The sequence below is a fragment of the Orcinus orca genome, chromosome 15 (assembly GCF_937001465.1).
Source record: "Orcinus orca chromosome 15, mOrcOrc1.1, whole genome shotgun sequence".
Lineage (NCBI taxonomy): Eukaryota > Metazoa > Chordata > Mammalia > Artiodactyla > Delphinidae > Orcinus > Orcinus orca.
The window spans coordinates 75,117,365-75,144,038 of NC_064573.1; the positions used below are offsets into that span (position 1 = coordinate 75,117,365).

The window sequence follows — 26,674 nt, forward strand, 5'->3', positions numbered from 1 at the left end:
GGCCCCTAAAGGAATGCCCACTCCTCCTCTGGGGGCCCCGGAGGAGCTGATTTCATCCTGGGCTTGTTCCCAAGAGATGTTTTAAGGGCCAACCTCTTGGCCTTCCTCCAAATGTCTAATTGGTGAGTTGCTGGGGATGGGTGAGAGGTGAGGGGTGTGGTGTAGAGAGGAGGGGGCTGGCGCACGGTTTGGCCGCAGCTGGCACTCAACTTAAGTGAATACGTGAATGAAGGGAGGAAGAGCTAATCCGTGGACTCTGGAATCAGATCGACACGCGGGGTTTCCCAGCTCTGGCACGTGGCGCCAACCCTTCGGACCTCAGTTTACCCATCTGTCAAATGGCTTCCTCCCGCTGACGCGCCAAATGCCCAGTGCCGTCCCTGCCAAAGACGGGCTTTTAGAAGTTGATGGTTTTTTACTGATGCCAAGAGGCTGCCCTTCCAGAAACATCATCAGGACCCAGAGAAACACGTGGCACCTGAGACACTACAAACATCCCTACACACAAGCGCAGGCCCAGGCCACTGGGGAAGACCACCTTATTTGGGACTTCCTGTCTGCCCTCATCGACCTTTGTCCCTGCTTCCCTCCAGCACGTGGGAGAAGATTCTTTGAGAAATGTGGGCTCATCACACTTGGAGGTTTAGATAATAATAACAGCAGCCCTTTCAGAGGGACTGACATTCATGCCTGGGACATCGGGGGCTGATGAAATGCCCTAGGTTGGGAGAACATGCCAGCTCACGGAGCCTGTGACAGGGGCTGACGGCCAGGTCCCACCCCTGGTTTAGCATCTCAGCAACAGAGCCAGGTCCTGGCTTCCCATTGGTTCCCAGGACCCTGCACACATGGAGCTTAACAAGCGCCTGGAGAAACCAGGGAGGGAGTTATGCAAATCTCCAGCTGAGTCCGGGGCTGCTGCAGGTTGGGACGAGACAATGCGTGTACGGTGTACATGTCACACACAAAGCCAGCTCGGCCGGTCGCGGGCGCCTCTGGCTATTGTCATCAGTTGCCTGGTTACCCTGAGCTCTTCGTGGAGCCTTGCGCTAGGATTCTCTTCCCTGTTTGGGGCATGTGCTTGACCCAGAGGGGCCTGACGGATGACGGAGTTCCCGAGGATGTGCGGGGTGGAACATGGGGTCACGGAGCAAGGTCGGAAGACTCAGGGTCCCTGGGGGCGGGGAGGACGCAGATGACCCGTGCTTGGGGCCCACAGAGAGATGGGGGTGCTGAGCGGATGCCTCCAGGGACCAACCAGGGTGCCTAATTCTCTCCTCAGCCAGCTGGCAAAGTGGACTGGTTGGTGCCCAGGAAAGAGTACTGTGCTGTGAGTCACATCCCCGGGTTCACAGCCCAGCCTGGAAACTGCTAGTTTCTCCACTGCTTTCCAGACCCAAGGTTCTACCATCGGCCTCTACTCCCTCCCTGCCTCCTCCCCCTAATATGTGTCCGCTCCCCTCATCTTTTCCTCCCTGTCTCCTCTTTTCCCCTCTGAGGACCGCCTGGCGCCCCGGGGCACAGGAGGCTTACACCTCCAGGTTCCAGTGCTCTGACGCCACAAGAGTTACTGACCACTTCTTCCTGGAGGACGCCCCACGGCAGGAAGCAGGGGTGAAGCCCTCGGTGAGGGAGCCGAGTGGTCAGTGTTCAGTCAAGCCCCGGGAAGGATTTCTAAAGCAGGTCTTCTTCCCTGAAGCGCTTCAAAGGGAGAACCGCTGGGGGTGGTGGTGGGGTGGTGGGCGGCGCTTGTCCTGAGAAACTGGGGGTCCTGGAGGTTCCCGTACCAGCCCTGGGATTCCCACGAGTTCCTTCTTTCGAAATGAAAATAGGGTCTCTGGGGGTTTCTAACTCAATGTCTCCTTCCAGCATTGCTTTCCCTCTTCAAACTCACGCCTGCCCTCGAGCTAACCAGATATTTACAATATTCAGAATTCTATTCACCAACATGCAGCGCGCACGCTCTATGGCTCAGTGGAGAGCGCTAAATGTTCCACTCGGGGGACAATAAAGTTCTTCAGACAGACAGGGAGAAGGAGAAGGAAAAGTCACGGCAGCTTCTCCGGGAAGCAAAAAGAGCAAAGGAATCTTTGCGGGAGAGGTGCGTTCCCGGTGGGCTCAGACTTCATGGGAGACCAGCTCGCCCAGCGGCGGCAGAGGGCCCGTCCTGGTGCGGTGAGAGGCGGGAATGGCGGGGCCGGGACAGCTCCGGAGCCAGGCTGCCGCCTGTCGGAGGTGAGGGGCCGCAAGAGCCCGTCCTGGAGGGGGTGTGGGTTGAGCCCTCGCCGTCCTCGGCTGCCCTTTCTCTTCCTGGAGCCGAGGTTGGAAGGGACAGAGGGGGAGGAGCCACCTCCATAAGTCAGCAGAAGGCTGTGCTAGGCTCTGCAAAGAACATTTGCAGCCTGGCCTCCGGCGCCAGGCGCTAGCCAAGCGGGCACTGGCACTGCCCGGCTACCTGAGCATCTCCCCCCCACGCCCCGTTCCCATGACCCCAGGGAACAAAGCTATATTGACTGCATCCTGGCGACGGGAGCGTGGAATTTCAGGGCTGGCAGTCCATGCCTGGTCTAGCCCTCTGGGTCACGAGAGCCACGTTAATTCTGACTTCAAGCTCCGGAGGGAGGCTGCCGCGTGGAAGAAGCTTCTAGTTGGAGGGCGTGGACAACTTTTCTCTCTGCTCCTTCCCTTCTTCTTAGATCACCACCATCACCAACCGCCTCATCACAGCTAACAGACGGAGCTCACGGAGGCCAGATCCCGTCCTAAGACTATCATCTCATCCCAGCCTCGCAACGATTCGGTGAGGGAAATTCTATTACCGTTTTATAAGGGGGGAAACCGAGGCACGTAGAAAGTAAGTCACCTGCCCAAGGTCACATAGCAGGTAAGTGCTAGGATTCGGGCAGCAGAGTCTGTGCTCTAACAGCTAGCCCTCGCACTGGTCCTTAATAAGAGATTTTTCTTGGAGCAGGGAGTGAATCCCCCTTCATTTCTCCCGTAATCGCAGTCTCACACAGGAACCCTGACATAAAACAGATGACAATGGTCCCACACACTCACAGAAGCTCAGGGCTAGACGGACGCAGTGGAGAAAGCGCTGCCTGCACCCCTCTCTTCCCTGTCCACAGATGGAGGGCTGGTGGCTCTGAAGGGACCTGGGCTGGTGGGAACGAGGAGGAAACAGCTCACTCATCTCGAGCACCGTGTGCCAGGACCCGTGTCACCATCTGCCTTCACCCTGTGGGCGTGGGACCTGTCATCATTCCCATTTTACAGATGAGGAGACTGAGGCACAGGGCAGGGCCGGGGAAGCCAAGCAGCCAGCAGAAAGTGCAGTGCTCTGGACGGCTGTTCCCTGGCTTCTCTCTGAGCCAGTGGCGGGGGGACCCCGCAGGTGCCTGCCTTGCTGGTGAACGTCAAGGCCGTGGGCCGGCTGCACGCAGGGGTTGTGGTCCCTCCTGTCACGACAGGAGGCGAGGGGAAGACTGCCAGCCGAGAAGAAAGAGGCGCAGATGTCTGGACAAACATGGCCACGTGTCAACAAAGCGTGCACTTGAGTTCAAGACGCTGAGACAAAGGTGGCTGGCAGGCCTGCCGAAGTCCTGGGGCACCCTCTCTGCCTGTGCGTGTTCCCAGGGCCCACAAAGGCCGCAGCTGTGTCCCTGAGATGACACCTTCAGCTCCACCCACAGGGCCTCTGGCAACGCCAATTTGCTGCTGGCCAAGAGTGTGATTCCAACAAATACTCTGCTTTTCTGAAGATGCCTCCTCAGAGGCGGGGGGATCCCAGCCATTAGTGACACGTGCCCCTTGCTTTACTGCACCCTCAAGGGAAGACAGGCCAGGACGGGGGAAGGCTGCCTGTGGCACGGGCTCTCGGAGGGAGCCCACGAAGACGGCGCCATGGCCCCCTCCCCCCAGGATCCTGACCTGCGACTGTGAGAGCAGCAACCGCGGACGCAGCCAGAAGCCCGGTCACACAGCCTCTGCCCCTGGGCTGCTGCCGCGGAGGACGAGGACCCCGGACCTACTGCACCAAGCCCACACAAGGGGCTGCCTTGCTTCAAATATAAAAGGTGGTTCTGTCTCCAAGGAATGCCGTACACGTGCTTACACACAGCAGCACTTGCCTGGCCTGAGTGCACCTGAAATCAGCAGAAAACAGAAGCCCCAGGCACCAGCAGAAGAAGAGGGGAAAGAGCTGTCCCCGCGGGTTCCCACTGGGGTGCCTGGCGGCCTCTTCTCCGAGCGCTGTCCCCTGGTTCCTCTCCACACTCTGCACAGCATCTCCCACGCTTTCTGTCTGACCTGGAGCGGCCCGGGACACAGAACTGCCCCTTCCTCCAAACACAAGGCCCATGGTCTTTTCTTCCAAGGACATTGTGTAAATTAGCAGGGCTGGGGAGAGGAGGGGAGAGAAAATCCGAATGGGGAGTGGGGGCCGCGCCCACGTCTGTGAAGAGGCCTTGCTGCTTCTCCCACAAAGGACCCAGAAAGGAGAGGCCGGGAGGGAGGGGCCCTGGTCTCACCTTCGCGTCCTGCTTGGTGAGGAAGTCGACGAAGCCGAACCCTCTGTGCGAGCCCATCCCCGTCATCTTCTTCGGCAAGCGGACTGTCTTCAGCTCCCCGAAGGTGCTGGGAATAAAAACACGGGAGTTTCAGAATCGAGGCCTGCAAAGGGGGCGGGGGGAGGCAGGACCGATTCTCACCCGCTAACCCTTTCCAGTTAGAAGAGAGGAGTGCCCGCAGATGCACGAGGCGGGTACGTGTGCACAGCCACGTGCACGAACACTCGTGTCAGTGTCAGCTCCCCACTGGCCAGCACGTGTCCTGGGGGCCTGGGTGGCCTTCTCCCTCCGGCCTGGCCATCACGCCAGCAGGGAGGGAACCGTCAGACTGGGGATGCCGTTCCTCCCGGGGGTGAGGGGGTGGGGGGAATGAATATTCAGCAAGGGGGATGCAGCCCCGTGCACGCATGGCTGGGCTGGGGAGGCACTGGCCAGGCCAGGGCCCCGGACTCGGGGTTAGCACGGACTCCCCACGGACCCCCACGAATCTGACTGAGTAAGCAGGGTGAGTCCCTTCTCCCAGATCCGGGACCTGGGATGGTTCTTCAGCGCTTGGCACTTGAATGCCACACAGCCACGCCCTCCAAACCCCACTCCTGCCTCAGGGTTTTGATATCTGCGAAGCCAAAGTCAGGCAAAGCTGACTCTGGAGGAGAAAAGGCAGATGTTCCCCACCGCCCCCCCGCATCCAGCAGGGATCAAACAGGTAAACACGGCCTCCAACCATCTCCCCAGTGCCCCCTCTCCCCCTGGATAAACCTTTGAGAAATTCCCGGACAAAAGGATCGGGCCTCCCTTGCTTTCCTCTCTCACTCCCCCGCCCCCAGCCCATCCTCAGGTCCATTTATCAAACATATACGCACAAATTGTTGCCGATAAATATTTAATGTGCGCGGCATCTGCAAAGAGGTATTATTTTATTTGAAAATCTACACACACTTGTGGGCACCCGGGCACACGCACCTACACACGATGGTGCAGGACGCCTCGGGGCCAGAGACCGACTGGGCAAAAGGCACAGTAAAGGCCGTAAGCTCTCGTGAAATGATCTAAGCTGAATCTGTGGAGTTAACCCGCAGCCCTGCCGGCATGACCAGGCATCTGCCCGCCCAATTTCTGGAGGCAGGACGGTGTGTAAATGCGGCATTATGAAGCCTCAAAATGAATCTGCATGTCTCCCCGGCACTCTCCCCGGCAGCTCCGCTCCCTCTCCTGGCGCCTCTCCGAGCAGAGGCCACGGAAACTGGGCTGCTGGCTCCACGGCCAGCCTCCCGGGAGGGGAGGGGCTGCAGAGGATGGGCAGTGGAGGCCTGTCAGTCATCCCAGCCCCCGGCTGGGGCTCGTGGCCCACCTGGAGCGGCCCAGAGGCTGGGCAGGTGGGGACCAACACGAAGGTGAGGTGGGAGAACCCAGCGGAGTCCTGCCCACAAACCCTGCTTTCTTCTGCCACCTAAAGGCCGACACGCCCCACGACAGACACGCTGCCTCTTTTTCCAGCGAAGCCCCGCTGGCCTTGGACACGGAGGGCAGGGGACACACATATTTTCTGGCAGGCTCCTTTGGGTAAACATAAATGGCGCTTTGGCACCAAGTTCTTCAGAGAGTCACGGGGACTGTGGGGACAGTGTATCTGACGGATTCAGACCTGGTCTCAGGAGGCTGAAGGGCACAGGGAGGCCTTGCCGAGCACCCGCTGTGTGCCTGGGTCATGCTGGGTGCTGGGCAGACACGGCCACAGACAACCTATGGGGTGGGCCGGTCTCTCTGCCTGACTCTCCACCCCGGCCCAGCCTCCAGGCTCTCAGGCCTCGGCTTCCGTGAGCAGCCTTGGCTGACCTGCTCTGGGTAGGGGCGGATGTGCCCCCAGCAGTCAGGGCCCACTGTGCTTCAGGGCGCTGCGGTGTGGACGCCTGGGTAACGCTCTGCCTTCCCCTGGGGCTGGAATTCAGCTCTGCGAGAGTGGAAACCACATCTATCTTGCCCATCACGGGATCCGCAGCAAGGTGCCCCAGGCCTGGCTCACAGTGGACGCCTGGAGGTAGTTTTGGACCGAAGAAACAGCAGCCCTGGAAGGCGGACACGACCATTGGGATGTCGCACCTACGCTCCGAGGGTGGTGATGAGGATTCCACAAACCAGGCCACGGGGTACATATGAAGAGCACAAATGTTAATTACTATTGGTCTCACCAACCCCATTTTCAGATGAGGAAACTGAGGCTCAGGGAGGTAGCGGTTCTTGCGAGTAGGTGGCAGGGCCAGAGTGTGAACCTGGGAGTGTCTGATGCGAAGCCGGAGGAGCTCTCTGTGCTGCGTGATGTTTCACCCGCTTCAGTTATCTGGAGGGGACCAGCCACTTTCCAGAGCGGGGCTTTCATTCTGAGGCTTGGCCTGTCTGGCAATGAAGAAGGAAGGCCGTGTACGGGAACGGCTAGGATTGTGCTGGGCAGGCTCCGAGGGGTCCAGTGACTTGCCCGAGATCCCAGGGCAAGGGAGGCCGACTCAGACCCAGTCCCTCCTGCCTGCACTGGGTGCAAACCCCCTGCCTCTGCCCACGGGGGCTCTAACTTCCCGTCCCTTGATGCTGCCCAGTTCTTCTTAGCCGTGGCTCATTTCTGGGGACCTCACCCGTATGTGTACGCAAGAGAGATCGAGAGAGGGAGAGACTGGTGAGGTTAATTCCTCCCTCTCTGCAGCGCACTGCAAGCTGTGGACGCTCTATGCATGGTAAGCAGCTGAGGGTCCAGAGAAAGGCGAGGAAAATAATTAAAAGGTGGAGAAAAAAAGCTGATGAGAGAAGCTAAAGGAGCCATGCTTACGTGGCCTGGAGAAGTGGCATTTGGGAGCTTGGCAGGGAAAAGCCAGGACGGAGGGGCATCCTCGATCCACGAGGGAGTGAGGGTGGGGACCAGGGAGCTGGGGGGCCGTGGGGGAGGTCACTGCCTGTCTGGGGTGTCCAGACAGACATCTGCATGGCCAAGGAAATGCTGTGTCCCAAGACCCTAGGAGCTTAAAAAATCCCACCATTCCTCACGACACGGAAGAGTGAGGGCTTCCAGAAGATTAGGGTTAGATCTTAGAACGAACTTCCCGATTCCTGTGAAGCCCCGGAGTGAATGGCTGGAGCTTCAAGACCGTCACTGCGGCTGTCACCCCAGTGGCCAATGACAGAGTGCCTGTGGAGTGCTAGGCCTTTTAAATATACCGTTTCTAGGTACAGCAATTGTGGGGTAAGAGTCACTGTCTCCTATTTTTACAGATGAGAAAACCAAGGGCTGAAGAGGCCAAGTGACCTGCCCAAGCCCCACGGCCTGGGACTCGAAACTCAGGCGAGCTTTCCCTCCCAGCTCAGGAAGGATGGCTTCAGCTGCTTGTGTAACTACTGTGTGGGAAAAAATAAAGCCGATACTAATGATCTCAGAGAGATATCAAAAGAGAATTAAAAAGAAAAAAAAGGTAAAAAAGGTAAAAAAGGCTGGGGCGGGGGAATCGATGAAGTAACTTTAGCTCCTTGGAGATAAGCGATATATAAATACCGGCCATTATTAAAGTTCTCATCTGACAGCAAAGCCCACAGAGCCATTTTTAAGAGCGGCTTTTGCAGGAAGTTCTGCGCGTCTCCTGGGAGAAGAGGCCTGGGCATGGCTGGGCAGGGCCGCCAGGGACCGGAGAGGGAGGCAGATGACCGGGCACCCAGGAACCAACCCCCCCAACCCCCACCAGCCCAGACTCTACCACTTGGGAAGGAGACACGGATGCTCCCCACTGTGTAGATAATAGAAACCACAAAATAGCAATTACTGTATCAGAAGCTGTGAATAAAGAGGACATACGGGGCTTTTAAACATGGCCCTCCTTCCCTCCCCCACCATGCTCACACTTCAGTAACAAACTCACACCTCACTGTTCCAATTATTTCATTCACCTCGGGTTCACCAATTACTCCTCCACGCCGCAGCCCCGCCCCGCTCCGCCGCGCCAGGAGCACGTGACTGGTGGGGCTCCGTGGGTGTTTGACAACTGGAGTTTGTTGTCACATTTTTAATTTCTTTCGAGGTGCAGTGGGGGTGGGGGGGGAAGAGGAGGAGGAGGTGGGGAGGGCGCACCAAGGTGTGGAGCGAGGCAAGCCAGTTATGCCTGGGCCTCGCAAACAAGTCCAGGCACGCAATCGCGCTGGCACACAGGCCTGATCGCAGACACAGAGAGAGAGAGAGAGAGAGAGAGAGAGAGAGAGAGAGAGTGTGTGTGTGCGTGTGTGTGTGTGTGTGTGTGTGTCTTGCGTGCGTGAGGGGATCCCCTCCCCTGGCGCCCTCTGACTGGACCTGCCACAGCCCTGGATGGCAGCGGCTCGGTGGCGGGGGTGGGGGTTGGCTCTGCTACTGAAAGGGATGAACCATCCTCTCTCTCCTCCTTGACTGAAGGGATGGGATGGAGTGGGGTGCAGTGGGGACAAGAAAGTGTGGGGGACAGAGAGCGCCCTCCAGAGATGCCGAACCTGATGATTTGGCAGCCGTGCTGATGCCTGGGTTCGGGGGTTTAATGGGCAGGCTGGGAGGGCGGCCCAACCTTCTAGCCCGCACGCTGACACCGAGTAGGGGTCAGGCACACCCCCAGGAGCCTAGGCCCCCCTGCTCCCTGGACACAAGTTCTTATCACTCTCCTATTTGGATCCGCTGGAGGAACCAGAGTCCCAGCAGAAGTGCTGAGTCACGTGGGGAAGTCTGCTGGCCTGACTTCTCTCCACCTGCACTCAAGGCACTGCTGAGGGGGAAAAAAAAAAAAATCATCTGCCCCAACAGTGTGGTGTGAACAACAATGAGATAAAGGGGTGGTTCTGTGATAAGAATAAACTGCAGGCTTCTTTCTGTTCCTTCTGGAGTAAGAAAAAAGGGCTAAATCTCTTGGCATCAAAAAGCCTTTCCAATATACCACCACCAATTTTCTAACACACACACACACACACACACGTAATATCCATTATTCCCCCCGTCCTTCTCAGTGCCATGTGCCCCGCGGTGTGTTAAATATTGGCTATACATGATCTTACAACAGCCTTATGACCTAGGCACTGCTATTCCCATTTTATAGATGGAGAAAACTGAGGCTCAAAGAAGTTATGTGATTTCTCCAAGGTCACCCCGAGTCATTACCTACGACGGGGGTGAAGTGACTTGTCCAAGGCCCCACGGGTGGCAATGAGCCAAGCTGGACTCCAAGTGGGCAGTTTGTCCCTGAACTTGTGCTTTGCTCACTGGAAGTTTGTGTGGTCTGTCTTGTCTATTAATAATTGGCCAGAGGGATCTGTGTGCAAGGTGCTTGGGCGAGGCAACGGTGGGCCAGACATCAGCTTTGTCTTTAGGGACCCTTGGCTGGTAGTAGGGAAGAGCTACAGGCAGGCAGTGAGCCCCCTGCTGCCCCACGGACAAAAGAGGACTCTGGGGTCAACCCCCGCGTCTCAGCTGCTTAGGGTCCACAGCTGGGGGCTTCTGATTCCCGCTCACTGCTCTCTCTTCCACGCCCACATCCACCATGAACTCACGGGGTAGTTTCCACGGGGTGAATGAACGTGGCAGGTTGGCAGCCGCTCTGCCCGGTATCCCGTCTCGTGTTCCCCTTTCCTTACTGAGTCGCCGTGTGGCTACGGGCCCCAGCTGAAGCAGGGTGGAGGGACAGACAGGCTGAATGGACACCTAGGGACAAACCCACCCCTCCGTCGACGACAGGTGGTTTCTGCAGCGGAGGGAGGCTGGGCCACAGGACCCATCATCCAAACCTTCCGCTCCTGGAATGTATACAGAGCGAAAGCTTTGGTCAAAGCTGCTCGTCCGATCCTCCAGCCTCACAAACGGGGAAACGGAGGCTAACCCAACCACACTGGCTTTCCTCCTGTGCGTGAAGCCACCGAACTTAGGCCAGGACCTATGACCTTGCTCTTCCCATAACCCAGAACTCTCCACGCCTAGCCGTTCCCACCACAGACCCTCCTGTCATTCAATCTCAGCTCGAATGCCACCTTCTCAAGGAGGCCTTCCACTGCCACCTTATTTAACGTCGCTTCCCCGCGCCACCAGCCACGCTGTCACATCTGAGCACCGTCTGGGATGGCTTGTTTACTTATTTGTCTTTCCCTCCCCCTTCTAGAGACACAAAGAACACTCTAAGACGGCAGAGTCCAGTCTCTGTTGTGTCTGCAGAACCTAGCCTGCGCCTAGCCCACAGAAAACACTCTATAAACATTCATGAAAACACGCACTTGACATTGACCGAGTCCTCCCTAAGCGCCAGGTCTGCGTCCTTCACCCGAATCATCTCACACGATGCATACGCTACTGCGATGGCACCGGCACGCCCGGGGCCGGAACACCCAGTCCTTCTGTCCTCAGGACACTCTCTCATCTTCTACAACCACACGCTATTACAAGGAGTGTTTGGCCCCCAGGGGCTCCTTCCAAAGTACCTGCATCGATTCCTTCAATTGCAGGCAGTGAGCCAGCAAAAAGGGGGCCGGCTGGATTACTCACCAAGGAGCTAGCGCTGAGACAACGGGGTCCAGAATCCTGCCCTGCTGCGTAGGAGAGAAAAGACATCGTTCCCTCCAGCCCTGGCTGAGCTGCAGACAGGAGTGGGGAGTCTCAGCGAGGCTCCACCTGTGGCAGCTGCTCCCCAAGAAGGTTACGCAAGTGAGCTGTGCATTGACCCTGGATCGCACCTCTACTCCACCCAGGGGGCGTGGGGAGGGGGCAGTGGCTTTGGGAGCCGTTTCATGGAGGTATATTTAAGCTCAGAGTTTCTTCCTCTTTTGTTCTCTCTCTTTTAAAGAGTACCCATTAGATTGAACTTTTCCAATTACGCACTGCTCATCACGGTGAAAACTGGATGTAGAAAGGTTACCTTATCACCACTGGTGCACTATTCCTTTCATTTTTCCCTCTTGGAGGCTGAAGAATGGCCTGGTTTCCACGAAAGGGAGAGAGGAGGTGTGGAGGACAGCGCTTAGCTTTTCTCAATAGCCTTTCATAGGGTCCTCTGCAGGCAAGCGTAACCCTCTTGTTTTCTAGATGAGGAGTCCCGAGGATAAGCGGTTCAGTGTTATCTCTGAATCAGAGTCTGGGCCCGAGTTCCAGGTAGAGCCCAGAATTGCCTGAGAGACTCTGGTGGAGGGGACCTGGCACTGGAAAACAGAGGCTTCCTGTAGTGGCTCTGCCCTCACCTGCCGTGTGACCCTGGCTGAGTCATTTCCAGGCTGGACTGATAAGAGAGAGAGGATAAGAGAGGAGGAAGCTGTATCAAAACATCTTGAGACGTGCCAGAGCCAGGATAATGCAGGGAACAGTCCCCAAGTAAAGACCTCTGGGGCCAGACAGATGATAGGAGGGAACCAAGAGAGCTGGGGCCAAATTGGCAGAAATGCCCCCAGCTCTGGGTGATTCTTGGACCTGTAGCATCAGTGTCATCCAGGAGCTTGTCAGAAATGCAAAGTCTCAGCCCACTCCCCTCTTTCTGAATCGGAAGCTCTGGGGGAGACCCAGCAGTCCAGGTGGTAACAAGCTCACCTGTAACAGGTGACGGTGATCCTACCCCAGGCTGAGGACCACTGTTCCACCAGAGCAGGCAGGGACCCCTCAGGCCCAGCCTGAACAGCCAGCTAGGCCCAGGACTGGCAGATCTTTCTTCTAAAGAGAGCCCTGCAATCCAGATTCTTTTAAGAAACGGGATTTTAAATATTGGTACCGAAGTCAAAACATTTTCAACACTGTGTTGCCAAAGATACCAGATGCCCCGTCTTTAGCATGTGCACATGTAAGTTCCATTCTGGTTCAATTCTAAGAGATCAGAAGGGCTGGTCTACTTCCAAAGTGATGGAATTTCCTTCCCTCCTTATTACCCCAGATTGGGGCCCTGCCCTCTCCCTCCTGGCCCCCTGCAGCCTGTCGGCCCCCTTGGTGGTCTATGTCCACGTAATGTGGACACCTTCGTGGCTGGCTCCACGTGCACTGAATGAACTGCCCCTCACCGTTCTCCAGGACCCAGCCCCAGACACGAAGCGCGGCGGGAACGCCAACGCGCCTTGTCATTCGGGTATTACGGATCCTGCCTTCACTCGGCGACTATTTCCTGACCAGGTCCCAGGTGTGGGCACCACGCTCTGTGCTGGGAAAGAACGGCAGGCCAGACGCGCCCGGGCCTCCACGGGGCACAGCCTCTTTCTTGTGGATTATAAGCCAGTGGTTTTCATTTTTCAACCCCCTAGGGTTGGTGCACATCCTCAGTAAAACAGTTTTGAGCATTCATCTCCAATATATGCACACTTTTAATTTGTAAGTGACGTGCATACGTACTGCTGTTTCACTGTATATGTTCATCCTTATTTAAAACATTTAAAAGAATGAGATAAAACAGAAATAGAAACGGAAATTGTAATGATTTCCTACTGCTTCCCCAGCTGACAGTCAGAGGCACTTTTTAGAGTCCCACCACACACAGTGGATCAGGCATTGTCCTCACCACACACAGTGGATCAGGCATTGTCCTAAGTATATTTCATGCGTAATCTCATGCCGTCCTCAGCAGTCCTGTGAGGCATGGATCACGCACCCATTTACATATGGGGAAACTGAGGCTCCAGCTGCTTAAGGGATTGGCCAGAACTCAAACCTAGGCCTGAAGAAATTCTAAAGCCTCTGCACTAGAAGGGGGCCATCTGTGCACGGTTGCAGGGCTTCAGAAGAACTGAAGGCTGAACACTGCCTGCTGAATCTGAGTATACTCCTCCGGCAGATCATGTCAGAAAAAAAATTTTTGAAATCAGAGGTAACTTTTAAAAAACAACATTTCTCAAACTTGTCCTGAAAGATGCTATTTGGTATTCTGTGTAAAAAGCATTCGGAAATTAAATAAATTTGGGAGAGACCTGCCTAAACAGACTTCAGTAAGCTTCTCCGCTGCAGACCTTGTCAGTCCCTTTAAGATATTTGATGCAGGGAGGATTTATCTGGAACAGCGAGAGAGAAGACACAGCGTTTCTCAAACTCATCCAGCCATTGAACCCCTTCTCCCCTCAAACAAGAAAACCTATCAGCACCTCCTAAGACACTGTTATTCCACGGAACACAGTTGGAAAATACAATCTGAAAAAGAGAAAAAGAAGACAATCACACACCTCAAGGTGAAAGGCCTTTGCCTTGAACACTCAGGTGAAACCTCGAATTCGCCAGGGACCACACAAAGTGGGGAAATGCTGCAGGAGTCTAGTTTTGACAGTGAGGGGTCAAGTCACACATTACTGAAAGAACCTAAGTTTGGAGTCAGATGTGAGTTCAGATCCCAGCCCTGCACCTGACGTCCCCTTTCTGAGGCTCAGTTCTGTCACCTGTAAAATGGGGACAATCAGCCCACCGTACAAGGCTGCTGATGCCATGGTTCCTGGCAGGTACCGGGAAAGAAGAAAGGGAAGCTGTTATCAGGAATGCCCTTGTCCTTTACACGGATCTGTACTGGCGCCAAGCGAGTGACACCTTCCGAGCCCTTACGATGTGTCAAGTCGAAGCTGACAAGGAGCGCGTTGGGCTGGGCTGCCTCTCCTGGGGGCACCCCGGGGGTTTCCAGCAAGAGGGCCAGACGTGATTTTGTGATTCTTGGAGCCCTGAGAAAAGAAGCAGTTCTCCATCTTATCCATGTGTCCTACTAGTGTTGCAAGATAATTAGAAGAAATCGTCCCCAAGGAGGCCTCCGTCAGCCAGACGCAGGCCCCTGTGTCTTCCCTCGGGCCGAGCGAGCCCAGTGGAACAGCTCGTGTTCCCTCTTCCTTTCGGAAGACGCAACCTCTGGCCTGGGGCGTGCATTCTGGTCGGCTCCACGCCTCTGCCAGGGTAAGTTAATAGAATACACAGTGGATGCTTTCCGCCACCTTTTCCCTCTCTGGTCTCAAGTACAGCTAATCCCGTTACAAGAAAATTCAGGCTAATGAAATCGTTACAAGAATGTGGCCAGCCAGAGGTGGACCTTCAGAACGAATTTAACACCCTTTGGTGTTATTCTCATTACAGGAAATGTTTGAGAGGAAGGAAAAAAAATTAGAAAGAAAGAAAAAAAAAAAACAAACTCTCCCAAACCCAGCCTCTTTCTGGTGGGCTTAAATCTGATTAAAGAATTAATCTGCCACATATCTTGCTTCTTGCAATTATCTCCGTGGTACCCAATATCGCCATAGTAACTCCAGAAAATATGAGAGGAGGTGGAGAGAATCCAGGAAGTCCGCAGGCAGGGTTAAACTTGTCTATAACTTGATACCTTTTGCTCTGCCCAATGCTGCTGCCACTCAGAGAAGGGCCACTCCCGGGCCTCCACTTAAGCACCACACGCGGGGCCCTCTGATACTGGATTAGATTGTGCATCCCTGAGGTCTCTATGAGGCAGGAGAGGGTGGGGTTAGCTCCCACGCAAAACGGGGCAGGTAGCTAGACCCTCTGTCCAGGGTGGGCACGGGGTGCTGGGCAGTGCCCCTCGCCACTGGTCCACACCCCTCACGCCGCCCGCTGCCAGGTCACGGCCAGGCCTCCCGAGAAGGCTGAATGAAGGGTGGCCCCTCTACTTCTCAGCCCTCACCACCTCCACTCAGTGGCTGCCCCCTCCTCTGCCACATCTACGCATACACAGAAAGGGCCCCTTCAATGTCATTTTTTTTTTTTTTTTGCCATGCCGCATGGCATGTGGGATCTTAGTTTCCCAACCAGGGATCGAACCCGCGTCCCCTGCATTGGAAGCACCGAGTCTTAACCACTGGCTCGCCAGGGAAGTCCCTCAGTGTCATTTCTTTTGGATCCATTTTACCGCTCAGAACTCTAAGGACGACTGCATGTCATGCACCCAGAGTATCTCCGGTTGATTCTCATCAGGCCCACACCATTCTCCCGAACTCACGTGGCCTGTTCTAACGTCTCCAGCTAAGGGCACAAGTCTTTCAGCGATCTAAGTGGCCCTAACTGGAGACTGTGGAGGGCAGGTGGATGGGCATAAGGAGGACGTGAAGGCAAAGGAGAAGCCAGGTCTTTCAAATATGGGGAGAACTTCCGTTGAGCTTGTAAGGTTCTGAAGGGATCTTAGGGGGCACATGTGGATAGGCAGAAAGTTCTGGTCGCCGGGGGTTTAGAAACTCTCCACTGATGGTCCCCCTATTATAAGTGCCAAGCGGCAGCCCACAGCCACCAACACTGCCTTCCACTTCTGATTCATCAAGAGGAAGCCATCCCAGGGAGACTCGAGATGGACCACAGAGCAGCTCGGGGCTGTCAGGGTGCAGCAACGCACATGCCTACATCACGGCCGCAGGGCCCCATCTCTTCCCATCTCTCTGGAGAAGCACAAGGCGGCAACTCAACATCCAGACAAGTCTGGTGTCCCGGCAGCATCTCTAGGAAAAGGGGCGGGATGGTGGCAGCAGCGCCCTGTATGGGTTCAGGAACCAGAGCACGAACGGGATGCGAGCCAACGCCACCACTTAGGGACCAAGGACAGAGACTCGGGGAGCAGGGGGCTCAGAGCACAGCAAGTCACACGTCAGCAACGCCATGCAGCTCCTGTGGCCTGAACAAGGAGATGCTGTGCGCACTCGTTCTACAGAGAATCCAGAAGGAAGAAAAGAACCCCCCGGGCAAAACAGAATGACGCCAAGAAGCCCATGCACTAAGCTCTGCCCGTCACCCATGGGGAAGCCCTTGACCCTGCCCCCTCCCACTGAAAGCCTATTTAACTTTTACTTTACAAACTTGTTTAATTTCTTGTCCCAGAGCAGCTGAGAAGGGCAAAGGGGTTAATATGGGCAGGTTCCTAAAAGGCCTCAAGAAGGGAGGGCTGACGGTCACAGATTAGACCAGGGCCATGCGCACTTCCTCTGTAAAGGGTCAGATAGTAAATAGTTTTGGCTCTGCAGCTACTCAGCTCTGCCACTGCAGCGCGCAGGCAGCGACAGACAACACGCGAACGAGCAGGCACGGCTGCCAATGGAACGTCACTTACAGAGACGGGGCTGGCGTGTGAGCCTTAGTTTGCTGACCCCTACCCTAGTCCAAAAAACCAAAACGTGCTATCAAAATAACGGGACAAGCACAGCAGCCCGGGGCTACCAGGTGCAGGGCAAACAGCAGACGCACCTACGCAGCCCCAATCTGCCCCGTGTGGTGCGGCCCGGGCTCAGCATCACTGAGGCAAACACACAGACCCATGAGCCTGGTCGCTGCCCCGCAAAGGGGCAGAGGGACAGACTGCCGGGCTGGAGGATGCTGAAGGCTTCCCACCTGGTCTGCCGACCTGCACCGGCCTTGCACTGCCATCACCTGACTCACTCCACCCCCTGGGTGTCATCGACGTTATGTCCTGCTGTGCATTTTGTTCTCTGCGTGTGGTCCTCCTTCCTTGCTGGGCTGCTGAGTGGCCAGCGCCCAGGATGGGGCTAACAGTGCCTGGCGCGCAGTAGGTGCTCAGCACAAACCGCATGTGGTCCCTCTTATGACCCAGGTCCTCAATTTCAGAAACAGGAAACAGAGAGTGGGGAGGGGACCAGGTACCTGATGCCTTGTCGGATGCTCTAACTCACTGCTCAGAGCAAGGCCCAGGGCGGCCGCGCTCCCAGGGTGCATGTGACACCGAGGGGGCGTCTGTCTGAGCTCAAAGGGCTGCGTCCAGGGCTGTCCGACCATGGACGTGGAGTTCCCCGACTTCCTCCTTTGCTGTGCTATGTCCCCATGCCACACGGAGTAACTTCTGCCTGCCAGCCTACTCCTCAGGTTCTCGCTGGAGCCCGCCAGCCACTGGGAAGCCGTCAGGCAAATGATGGAGGAAACAGAAAAAGAGGCCAAGGAGATGTTGACAGATATGGAAGGCAGCTTCCGAAGAGCTCAGCATTCTAGAAGCTTCTGACACCTGCCGTTAGGAAGAACACTCCAGACCCCCACAGATTAGAAAGCTCTCCACCCCCTTGGCAAGAGTCCCGAGCATCCCGCTAGCCCTGCTCATGGCTGGAAAGAGGCAGGGAGGCAGTCACCGTGTCTCCCCAGGAGGCCCCAGACCAACGAGTCACAGCTGGGAGGGGACCACTTTTCTGGTCCAGCGGGGCTCAGACTGGAGTGTGCCTCGGATAACCAGCCTCAGCATCGGAGCTTGCGAAGAAAGCCAGCCTGTCGTCACCAGGGGATGACAGCTGACACACCCTTGCAGAAGATGCGAGAGGTAAACCCACAGCGTGGGCCTTCGATGGAAGGCCCTGGAGGCCCTTCCAGGGGCCTGTGGGAGACGGAGTGGAGGACGGTGATTCACGCTGGTGAGCCTGCCAGCGCTGAGGGGAGGGGAGGCGCTCACTCCGGCTGGGACAGATATGATTTTTAAAAGCCTGGGAAAGAAAACAACAATAAAACAACCTGAGCTCAGGCTGGCTGGCGAGTTTTCAGAGACAGGGAGGGGTGGAAAATGGATTTGTGAGGGAGAACCATTTGTTAGGGGCCAAATAAACCAATATGGAGCTCGATTCAATTACAGGAGAGAAGAGGAATTTAGTTGAGAAGAGGAAGATGGGCCAGATAGCTCGGTGCTTTGTGACCACCTGGAGGGGTGGGATAGGGAGGGTGGGAGGGAGACGCAAGAGGGAGGGGATACGGGGATATATGCACACGTATAGCTGATTCACTTTGTTATAAAGCAGAAACTAACACGCCATTGTAAAATAATTGTACTCCAATAAAGATGTTTAAAGAAAAAAAGGAATCTGATGGGACATCAGGGGCCAAGAGCCAAAGGGGCCTGACTTGGGCTCTGCCTGGTCTGGAGTCTGGGACAGAGAGAAATGGGCTCTGGAGGGCTGCTTCCAGCGGCCCCAGGAGGAGAGGGAATGAGTCTGAGGTGTGTGGACGTGAGAGCCATGATGGGTCCCACCGTGGGGCATATCTTGGTGTGCGCAGGTGTGTGTGGGGGGGCTCTTTCCATGACAAGAAACCCAATCAGGGCCAGACAGGATTTGGGGTGTAAGAAAACCAAGGAGGCCCAGGCAGAGGTGAGGAGAAAGGGGAAAAGTCAGCAGTCAGTAGGGAAAGGTCCCCTCTGCAACAAGCACTGTTTATCTCCCCAGCAAGTTAAAGGGCATCATTTGCAAAGTTCAAGAGGAGGGAAGGGTAAGTTATCCTGTCTCTGGCTTTGTGCGTTTGCCACAGGCCTGCTGCCTCAGAAGAAGCTGCAGCCACATTTCCCCGTCTTCTGGGGGGAGCAGGGGAGGTGAGGGAGGCACAGCCGAGATTCACACCCCCAGCCCCTCTCCTGCGCACCGAGAGGCAGCCGGGAGATAAAGCACCCCATATTTGGGACGGCCCCCACTCAAACCGGGAGAGGTCAGAGGTCAGAAGGCATAGATGGTGCTACAAGGGATACACAGGGGTTACAAGCACAAGCCTGGGGGCCAAGCTGCCTCCCCCACTCTCTACCTTGGGTTGCTCATCTGTAAAATGGGGATAAACCCCCCCCCCCCACCCAACAGAGCTGTGGCAGGGCTTAGAGGAGACATTTTATCTGAAGCATTTCCCACAGAGCCGGGCTCCTAGTGCGCGCTCACTAAGAAGCAGAAGGAACAAATGCAGGGGTGAATGACAGAGTCAATAATGGAGATCAAGTGAGGTCGGTAAGGATAGTCCTCCCTGGGAAGTGTTCTGGTATTTGTGTTCTCTCCTGTCCTGAGCCAGCGGCGAGGGGTCCTGGGTCAGAACTGGACTCCCACTTCACAGATGAGGAAAGGGGAAGGCCCCTGGCCCTGCCTCCCTTTAAAAGGCCAAGTGGCAGAGATGGGACTGGAACCCACAGACTGATGCCCTATTCCCCCAATGGGCTGCCCTGGGGCCATGGAGATGCTCCGTCTCATCCTCTCCAACTCGAAACTGGGAAGCTCCGTGAAGGTATGGTTTGCACTACACGATTCCGGGGGAGCGATTTCCTTTGTCGGGAGAACCCCCTCCTCTCCACCAGCACCACTGCTGTGTTCCAGGGTCACTGACTGAAGGTGGATGGGCAGGGGGGAGGTCAGTTACTGTGGCAGAGACGTCACTTGCTCTCCGGTATCCACGGCTATTCCGATTTTCAATGACAATGAGGAAAAAGTGACTGGTTCTTTTAAACCAGGGGTTGGCAATCTATGGCTCAGGAGCCAAATCTGCCGTATTACCTGTTTGGGTCAATAGGTTGTGCTGGAGCACAGCTATGCCCATTTGCTTACGTCTTATCTAGGGGTGCTTCCAAGCTGCACAGAGCTGAGTACCTGTGACGGAGACCACACAGCCCACAAAGCTGAAAATATTTGCTCTCTGGCTCTGTATCAGGGTTCCCCAGAGAAACAGAACCAATAGGTTATATATAGATATACAGAAAGAGATTTCCTAAGAGGGACTGGCTCACACGATTATGGAAGCTGAGAAGCCCCACAGTCTGCAACCTGCAAGCTGGGGGCCCAGGAAAGCGAGTTCCGGTCCAAGTCCAAGGGTCTGAGAACTAGGGGAGCCGATGGTGTTTTCCCTGATCAGGTATTTACAGGCAGACCTCGTTTTCCTATGCTTTGCAGGTACTGCATTTTTTTTTTAGCAAATTGACGGCTTGTGGCAACCCTGCATTGAGCAAGTCTATCGGCACCATTTTTCCAGCAGTATTTGCTCACTTTGTGTCTCTGTGTCACATTTTGGTAATTCTCGCCATATCTCAGACTTCTGCGTCATTGTTACACTCGTCATGGTGATCTGTGATCAGCGCGGCCTTTGATGTGATGATTGTAACCATTTTCAGCAATACGGCACTTTTCATTTATTGCTTTATTTATTTAGGTCGCACCGCGGGGCTTGTGGGATCTTAGTTCCCCAACCAGGGGTTGAACCCGGGCCCTCGGCAGTGAACATGCCAAGCCCTAACCACTGGACCACCAGGGAAGTCCCAATAAGGTACTTTTTAATTAAGGTAGGTACATTGTTGTTTTAGACACAGTGCCATTGCACACTTAACAGACTACAACAGAGTGAAAGCATAACTTTTACATGCGCTGGGAAACCAAAAAATGTGTGTGACTCGCTTTACTGTGATACTGTTTATTGAGGTGGTCTGGAACCCAACCCGCAATATCTCCGAGGTCTGCCTGTATGCTCATGGGGCACTATTAGAGGCAGTGAGAAAACCCAAGGCAGCTGGTAATTAGTGAGGTTTGCAGAAAGCATCCCTAGGCCTCTCCACCGGGCCCTCCCAAGGCATCATTTGCCCAAGGGGGCCTCATGAGGGACGCTTTCCCGGGAGCCTGCCATCACAGATGGCTAGGCCTGGTGTCACCCCAGCAGCCCCGCACCCAGCTTTTCTCCACAGGACCAGGAGAAGGGAAGACCCGGCCGGTCACTCTGCCCCGGGAGCAACGAGATGCGGTGCTCAGAAGAACAGGGTGCTTCCCCCACCTCCCCACCACGCAAACACCCTCAGCCTGACCTTCACCCAGCCAGCACACCACGGACAGTGACCTCCCAGGCAGTAGGAAGGCAGTCTGCGGTCATCTATTTCTAATGTTAGAAAACTGCTCCCCAAACTAGATCCTCGCCAAGATAGGTGATCAAGTGGAAAACAAAACAAAACAAGACAAAACAAAAAAACAACAGGTGCCAGAGAGTTAAAACGAAAAGCGGCGGGAAGAAGGCAGTACACAGGTGTGCACATGTGCACACTATTATTTCTGGAGAGAAACAGAAGACGTCAGCTGCAGTGGCTGCCTGTGGGGAGCAGCACAGGGGACCAGACCCTGTGTCCCCTCCCCTGCACCATGCTGGCGTCTGGCTGAAGCGATGGTGGCCGGTCCGCATGAGCGCTCAGATTCCCCCTACCTGCCAGTGTCCCACCTCCAGCGGCCCCCAATCTGCCCCGGGTGCTTGCTCGATCCCAAGTGCAGGGCAGCCCCAGCCCCGGGGGCCGGTGCTCAGCTAGCAGGACACAGGCTCTCAGGCGGACTGTTCTGGAAAGGCCTTCTGTACTGTTCTCAGGAGTCTCCGTGGGATCAGGTCCTGGTACTCAGCGCAGTGGCCTCGGTCACACCCCTGTGTATGGCTGCTTCCTCCCCGACCTCCCCTCACTGCTCCCCGGGTCACCTGCCAATACACTCTCTGTACCTAAATCCTTCTCCAAGCTTCTGGTGTGGGGAGAACCAAATGAAGATATATACTTGCCATTTATTCTATCCCTTTTTATAGCTGTTATACTATGTGCATGTTCTATAAAAATAATCATACATATGTATAAATATAATACATATTTATATATACTATACGTAATACATCCAATATATACAATTATATATACATGTATACAATTTATGTGTATACACACACATATATATATACATACGCTCATACATATGTGTATATATACACATGTATATATAGTTTGAGCCACGTCACGTGGCTTGTGAATCTTAGTTCCCTGACCAGGGGTTGAACCTGCGCCCCTTGCAGTGGAAGCGCGGAGTCCTAACCACTGGACTGCCAGGGAATTCCCTGTATATATTTTTCTAAAGGGGAGAAAGGAGACCCACTGACATCTCAAATACTGATCCCTTCAACCATACTTGGATTGCGACTTCATTTCTTCCTCTTGAGAGTTTAGTGCTAAGAAAATAATGTTCTCCCTTTGATCCACGTACTCAAGAAGCCCAGTGGGACCACTTGTTTCCCTTATTCCCTAGGCTGCCTGGGAGCTCAGGCTACATCCAATATTCCACTGCACGAATCCTCCAGAGGCCAAGGTTTTCTGGCCCCAATACTGCCCTCAGTTGCACAGACTCCTCCATTTGCCCCTCTCAGATGCACTATGGAGGGCATCACCTAACTCCCCTGTGGGCAGGTTGGAGGGAGGGGTTACAGTATTTCCTCCCAGCGTCCTTGTGCTTTGCAGGCCCTTCTCTGGCAGCAGTTCTGCTACAACAACAGTGCCCCCAGGCAGCCCCTCCTCCACGCTGGACCACAGACTGGCTCCCCATGCTGTCACTCTGGCCCCAGGGGTAGTGATGAGGGCTGCCAGATAAAACACTGGACACTCGGTTAAACAAGAATTTCAGATAAAGAACAAATAACTGTTCGGGATAAGTATGTCCCCAATACTGCATGCAACATACTTACACTTAAAAGATCCACCTTATTAAAAACATTTTTTAAATCTGACACTCAGATGACACCGGGTATCCTGTACTTTCACTTGCTACCTCGGACACCCCTGTGCGACAGATTTCTGCTGCTGATCTTTGGGTGCCTCCTCCCTCACCCCCCACCGGTTCCTTGTGGGTTCCAGAATCCTGCCCACACCTGCAAGGAATGCGTTCACTGGAGTATTTAAAGCAGAGGCGTGAGTTCCGTTCCCAGTTGGCACCCTGGCAGATAAGAAGCCTCTTGTTCTGTTAGCCTTGTCCGAACGAGGGTCCTCTTTCAAGTGGCTTCAAATTCCTTGGGTGCAGGATGATGTAGCTGCCACGCCTGGTTAGACTCTGAGTTAGAGCTGCACTGACTCAGGCTTGGAGCTCTCCTGCCTCTGTCTCTGTAAGGTTAGGTTTTTCTCATCCTTCGAGTCTCAGGTCACAGTCACCTCTTCAAGGAAGCCTTCCTCGACCACATGAGCTATGCTCCCAGACGCGACCAACCCCATCACCGCAAAACGAGTCAGCCTTGCGTGTATCACTGTCTGCTGTCCCCTGTTTGTTGTCCATTTCCCCACGTGTCCATCAGCTCCGCCAGGGCGGGGATCTCACTGGTCTTGGCCACCTACGTACCCCCCATGGCCCTACCATGCACTCCATATTTCGAGAAACCAATGAATGAGAGTAAAAATCAGAACTGCAAAAGGAAAGGGACCCTCTCTGCCTCCCCCTCTTCCTGAAAACACTGCTGTCATCAAATTTCACTTAGCCTGCAAATGCAAATGCCCTTTCATTTTTGGCCTGTCAACTTAGACACCTACGAGTCACCCCTCAAATGCCCCATGCCCCCAATTTGCTTTGTTACACAGGCAACCTAATGGGTGTGTGGACATGGGAGGGAGCTTTCGAACACTTATTGTCTTGGATTCTCTGCCTGGCCCTGATAATGACTTTTCTCGACCAAGTTTCTCAGTGAAAGAAAGTGATAGAACCAGAGGCAGGTACAGTTGCCATAATACAGTCGTTTAGCCTCATTTAGCCTGAGCTCTGGCTCCCTTGGAATAATTTAACGATCTGTCATGGGAAGGGAGGAAGGAGGATGAGTGTCGTGTGGCCTGATGTCCCCACCTCCAAAAAATAATCGAAGTTCCCACAGCCAGAGAAGGTCCCCGGGTGGAAAGATGGGAGGGTGAGAACATTTCTTACAAGGACCCAGGTGGGCATGCCTTACCTATCTATCTTTGCAGGAGAGAAACTAGTGAATTAGAAAAATCGTAGGGACATCTATTCCTAACTGTGCCTTCCTCTGGCCGCCAGTTACGTTCCTTCTATATCCAGAGCCTGGAGGGTCTTTCTTTAAAGCCACTGCTTGTCAAAGCCTCTGAGTGGCTTCCTGCCTCCTTCAGGGGCCTGCGGCATGGAGGAAGAGGAAGCTGGGAACGGGAGAGGACAGGATGGCAAGATGCTGTGCTAAGTAGCAGTTTGGACGGTAGGTGTGGACAAGAAATGGAGCCACGTTTGTGGCCCCGTGACCTCCTGTGTCCCTGACTTGAGAGGAGGTGGCTTCTAGGAGCTGGAGAAAACCCCTCATTCTACAAGCCACTGCTGCCTCCTTACACCACTGACTCTTGAGATAACAGGGGACGGGGAATGGCTCTGCAGGTGGCTAATTACCCCTCTGGATGGAAGCCAACCCCACCCCAACACACAGGTGATGCACACACCCTGCACCACCCGGGGGTGTGTCCAGACTGCACCTTACTGACTGTGCACCCGGCCGGCACCCGGGGTCGCTGACCCTCTCATACTCAAAAATCCGCCATGAAACCTCCGGGCCCCATTAGCAGGCAGGGTCCTGGCGGCCTCTGTTCTCTGCGAGGTCCAGCTTGGACCTGTCTGCGGATGTGTCTTCCCTTCTCAGGTGAGAAAATGCTGGAAGTCGGGGTGCCAGACACTGAATGGCAGTAATACAGGAGGAGAGGCACTGCTGGGTCCCCTGGCTCGAGGTGAAAAGAAAACCTCACTCATCTTGGAATGGACAGATTAACAGGCTTCCTGGTTCTCTGCGTTTTAACCAGTTGTTTAGAGACATTGGCAACCTGGCCCATGGGGCTCTGGGACCTGGGACAAGTCACTGACCCCATGTGTGAACTGGCCTCAAAGGCTGGGTCACCTCCACAGGGGTTCACGGAAGGGCTCTGCAAACTGTAAAGCTTTATCCCAGTCCGCCGTAATTCTGTGTTCTAGCAATACTCTCCCCACTCCGGGGTAAAGGACCAGTATATTTTACTTGAAAAGCGCTCTAAGGTCCTACTAAAAAGAGTTGCGAGACAAAGCCTACTTAGTACCAGGAGGAATGAGAGAAAGTTCTGGAGCTGGGGTGAATTTTAAATGAGAGCTCTAGCCAGAGGGGGAGGGAGGGCTCAGAGAGTTATGGGAAGGGGAGGAGGACCAAGACCAGGGACGGCTCCAAGGAGTGGCCCGGGGGTACCTTGGTCTTCAGGACTTCCACTGGTCAACCACCCATTCTCTAAGTAAGACATGTGCTCCATTACCGTGTGAATGCAGCTCCCACCCTACCTCCCCACTGGAGAAATGCTGGAGCCCCCACTGCTTCCAGACGCTAAGATTCCCACATCCAGCAGGTAAAGGGCAGGGATGCTGCTGGAGTTCCCACGATGTGCAGGACAGCCTCTATCACAAAAAAGTTATCCAGCCCCAAATGTGCTGAAACCCTGGCCCAGCGGCCATGAGACCCCTGAGCACACCTGGCACCCAGACCTTGGTGTCTAAATACCACCACCCCCTGAGAAGAAATAGCGCTCCTTGGAGAAATGGCTGGTTCCAGGGCTGGAGCTGAGAAGTACAAGATGAGTCTGCAATATCTTGCTAGGCCAGAAAATAAGGAAGTACTCAAAAAAAGAAAAAGAAAAGAAGACAGGGACATGTCAAAAGGATACAACCATGCTTGAAGGGGTTCCCACTGGTCTAACTGGGGACAATTTCAATAACGCAATAAATAACGATAATCATGGGTTAGGACTCATTGAATAACCCGAGTCCACACTGATAAAAATTAAATAAATAAATATAGGGAGGGGGGAACGGGTAGAAAAGCCCTTCCCAGGAGGAGAATATCAACGAATAAACGTGAGGAATGAATGAATTACAAAATCACCATTTGGTAGCCAGCTTGGTAATGAATAATTCAGGCACACACCCGTCAGTGGATGCTAAAAGCAGTACAGTGAGCCCAGACCCAGGATATTTATAGAGCCCCAAAGCACCCCCCGAGATATTTATTAACTGCAAAGGGAACAGAAACAGGTTAACAGTGGAGAAAGCTGGCAGGAACTACTTTATCCAAGTGATCAAAGTTAACATCGCCAGCAGTGGGACATCGGATGTGCCTCCTGACACTAGGCACTGTGGAGGACGCCACTTCTGCGGTGTCACCACCCAAGAGCCGCAATCCAATCTAATCTAATCCAATCGAATCCCACAAACCCAACTGGGGGACCCAAGCCAAAACCACTGGCCAGTAGACTTCGATATGGTCAGGGGCATGAAGGACAAAAGAAATGCCAGGTAATGCTTCCAAAATTAGAGGAAACTAAAGACACGTGAAAACGAAATGCAACACGTGATCCGGGGTTGGATCTTGAATCAGACTTTTTTTTCTACAAAGGACATTATTAGGACAATTGAAAAAATCTGAATAAGGTCTGCAGATTAGATAAGACGGCTGTATCTAAGTTAATTTCCTGATTTTGAGAACTGCACCACAATGATAAAAAGAATCTTGTTTTTGAAGAAATACACTATTAAACATTTAGGTGTTTAAAAAAAAAAAAAAAGCCAGTACCCAGAGGTTCCGCTTTAATTGGTCTGGGGTGGGGCTCAGGCTTTCCTACAGCTTCCAAGGTGATTTG

At 54.4% G+C, this 26,674-nt stretch overlaps 2 protein-coding genes across 10 annotated transcripts in view; one reads left to right on the plus strand and one right to left on the minus strand.

Annotated features, from left to right (window-relative positions):
- The window catches only part of RBM19 (RNA binding motif protein 19), a 127,942-nt gene that overhangs the window by 34,429 nt on the left and 66,839 nt on the right, over positions 1-26,674 (minus strand). For all 3 annotated transcript variants that reach the window (XM_033408747.2, XM_033408751.2, XM_049697605.1), the window contains exon 22: positions 4,530-4,635. In XM_033408747.2, coding sequence (XP_033264638.1) covers positions 4,530-4,635 — 106 coding nt within the window. The remainder of the gene's footprint in view (positions 1-4,529; positions 4,636-26,674) is intronic.
- Positions 1,040-5,461, plus strand: LOC117197288 (uncharacterized). 7 transcript variants are annotated; one of them, XR_007471551.1, is made up of 5 exons: positions 1,050-1,155; positions 1,283-1,330; positions 1,500-2,235; positions 2,697-2,800; positions 3,129-5,461. XR_007471551.1 is itself a non-coding variant. In XM_033408752.2 (3 exons), the coding sequence occupies exons 1-3, from the start codon at positions 2,128-2,130 to the stop codon at positions 3,664-3,666; spliced, it is 750 nt and encodes a 249-aa protein (XP_033264643.1). In that variant the 5' UTR covers positions 1,918-2,127; the 3' UTR covers positions 3,667-5,461. The 7 variants fall into 7 exon arrangements, 1 of the variants encoding a protein (XP_033264643.1); XR_004477851.2 differs by having other exon boundaries at positions 1,040-1,155; positions 1,283-2,235; XR_007471549.1 differs by lacking the exon at positions 1,050-1,155 and having other exon boundaries at positions 1,171-1,683; positions 1,870-2,235.

Bases quoted from the DNA above. Each gene is read 5' to 3' on its own strand.
- LOC117197288 (XM_033408752.2), top strand. From the start codon at position 2,128: ATGGGAGACCAGCTCGCCCAGCGGCGGCAGAGGGCCCGTCCTGGTGCG. The intron at 2,236-2,696 runs GTGAGGGGCCGC...CCTTCTTCTTAG, and splicing joins CAGGCTGCCGCCTGTCGGAG to ATCACCACCATCACCAACCG. The intron at 2,801-3,128 runs GTGAGGGAAATT...CCCTGTCCACAG, and splicing joins CCCAGCCTCGCAACGATTCG to ATGGAGGGCTGGTGGCTCTG.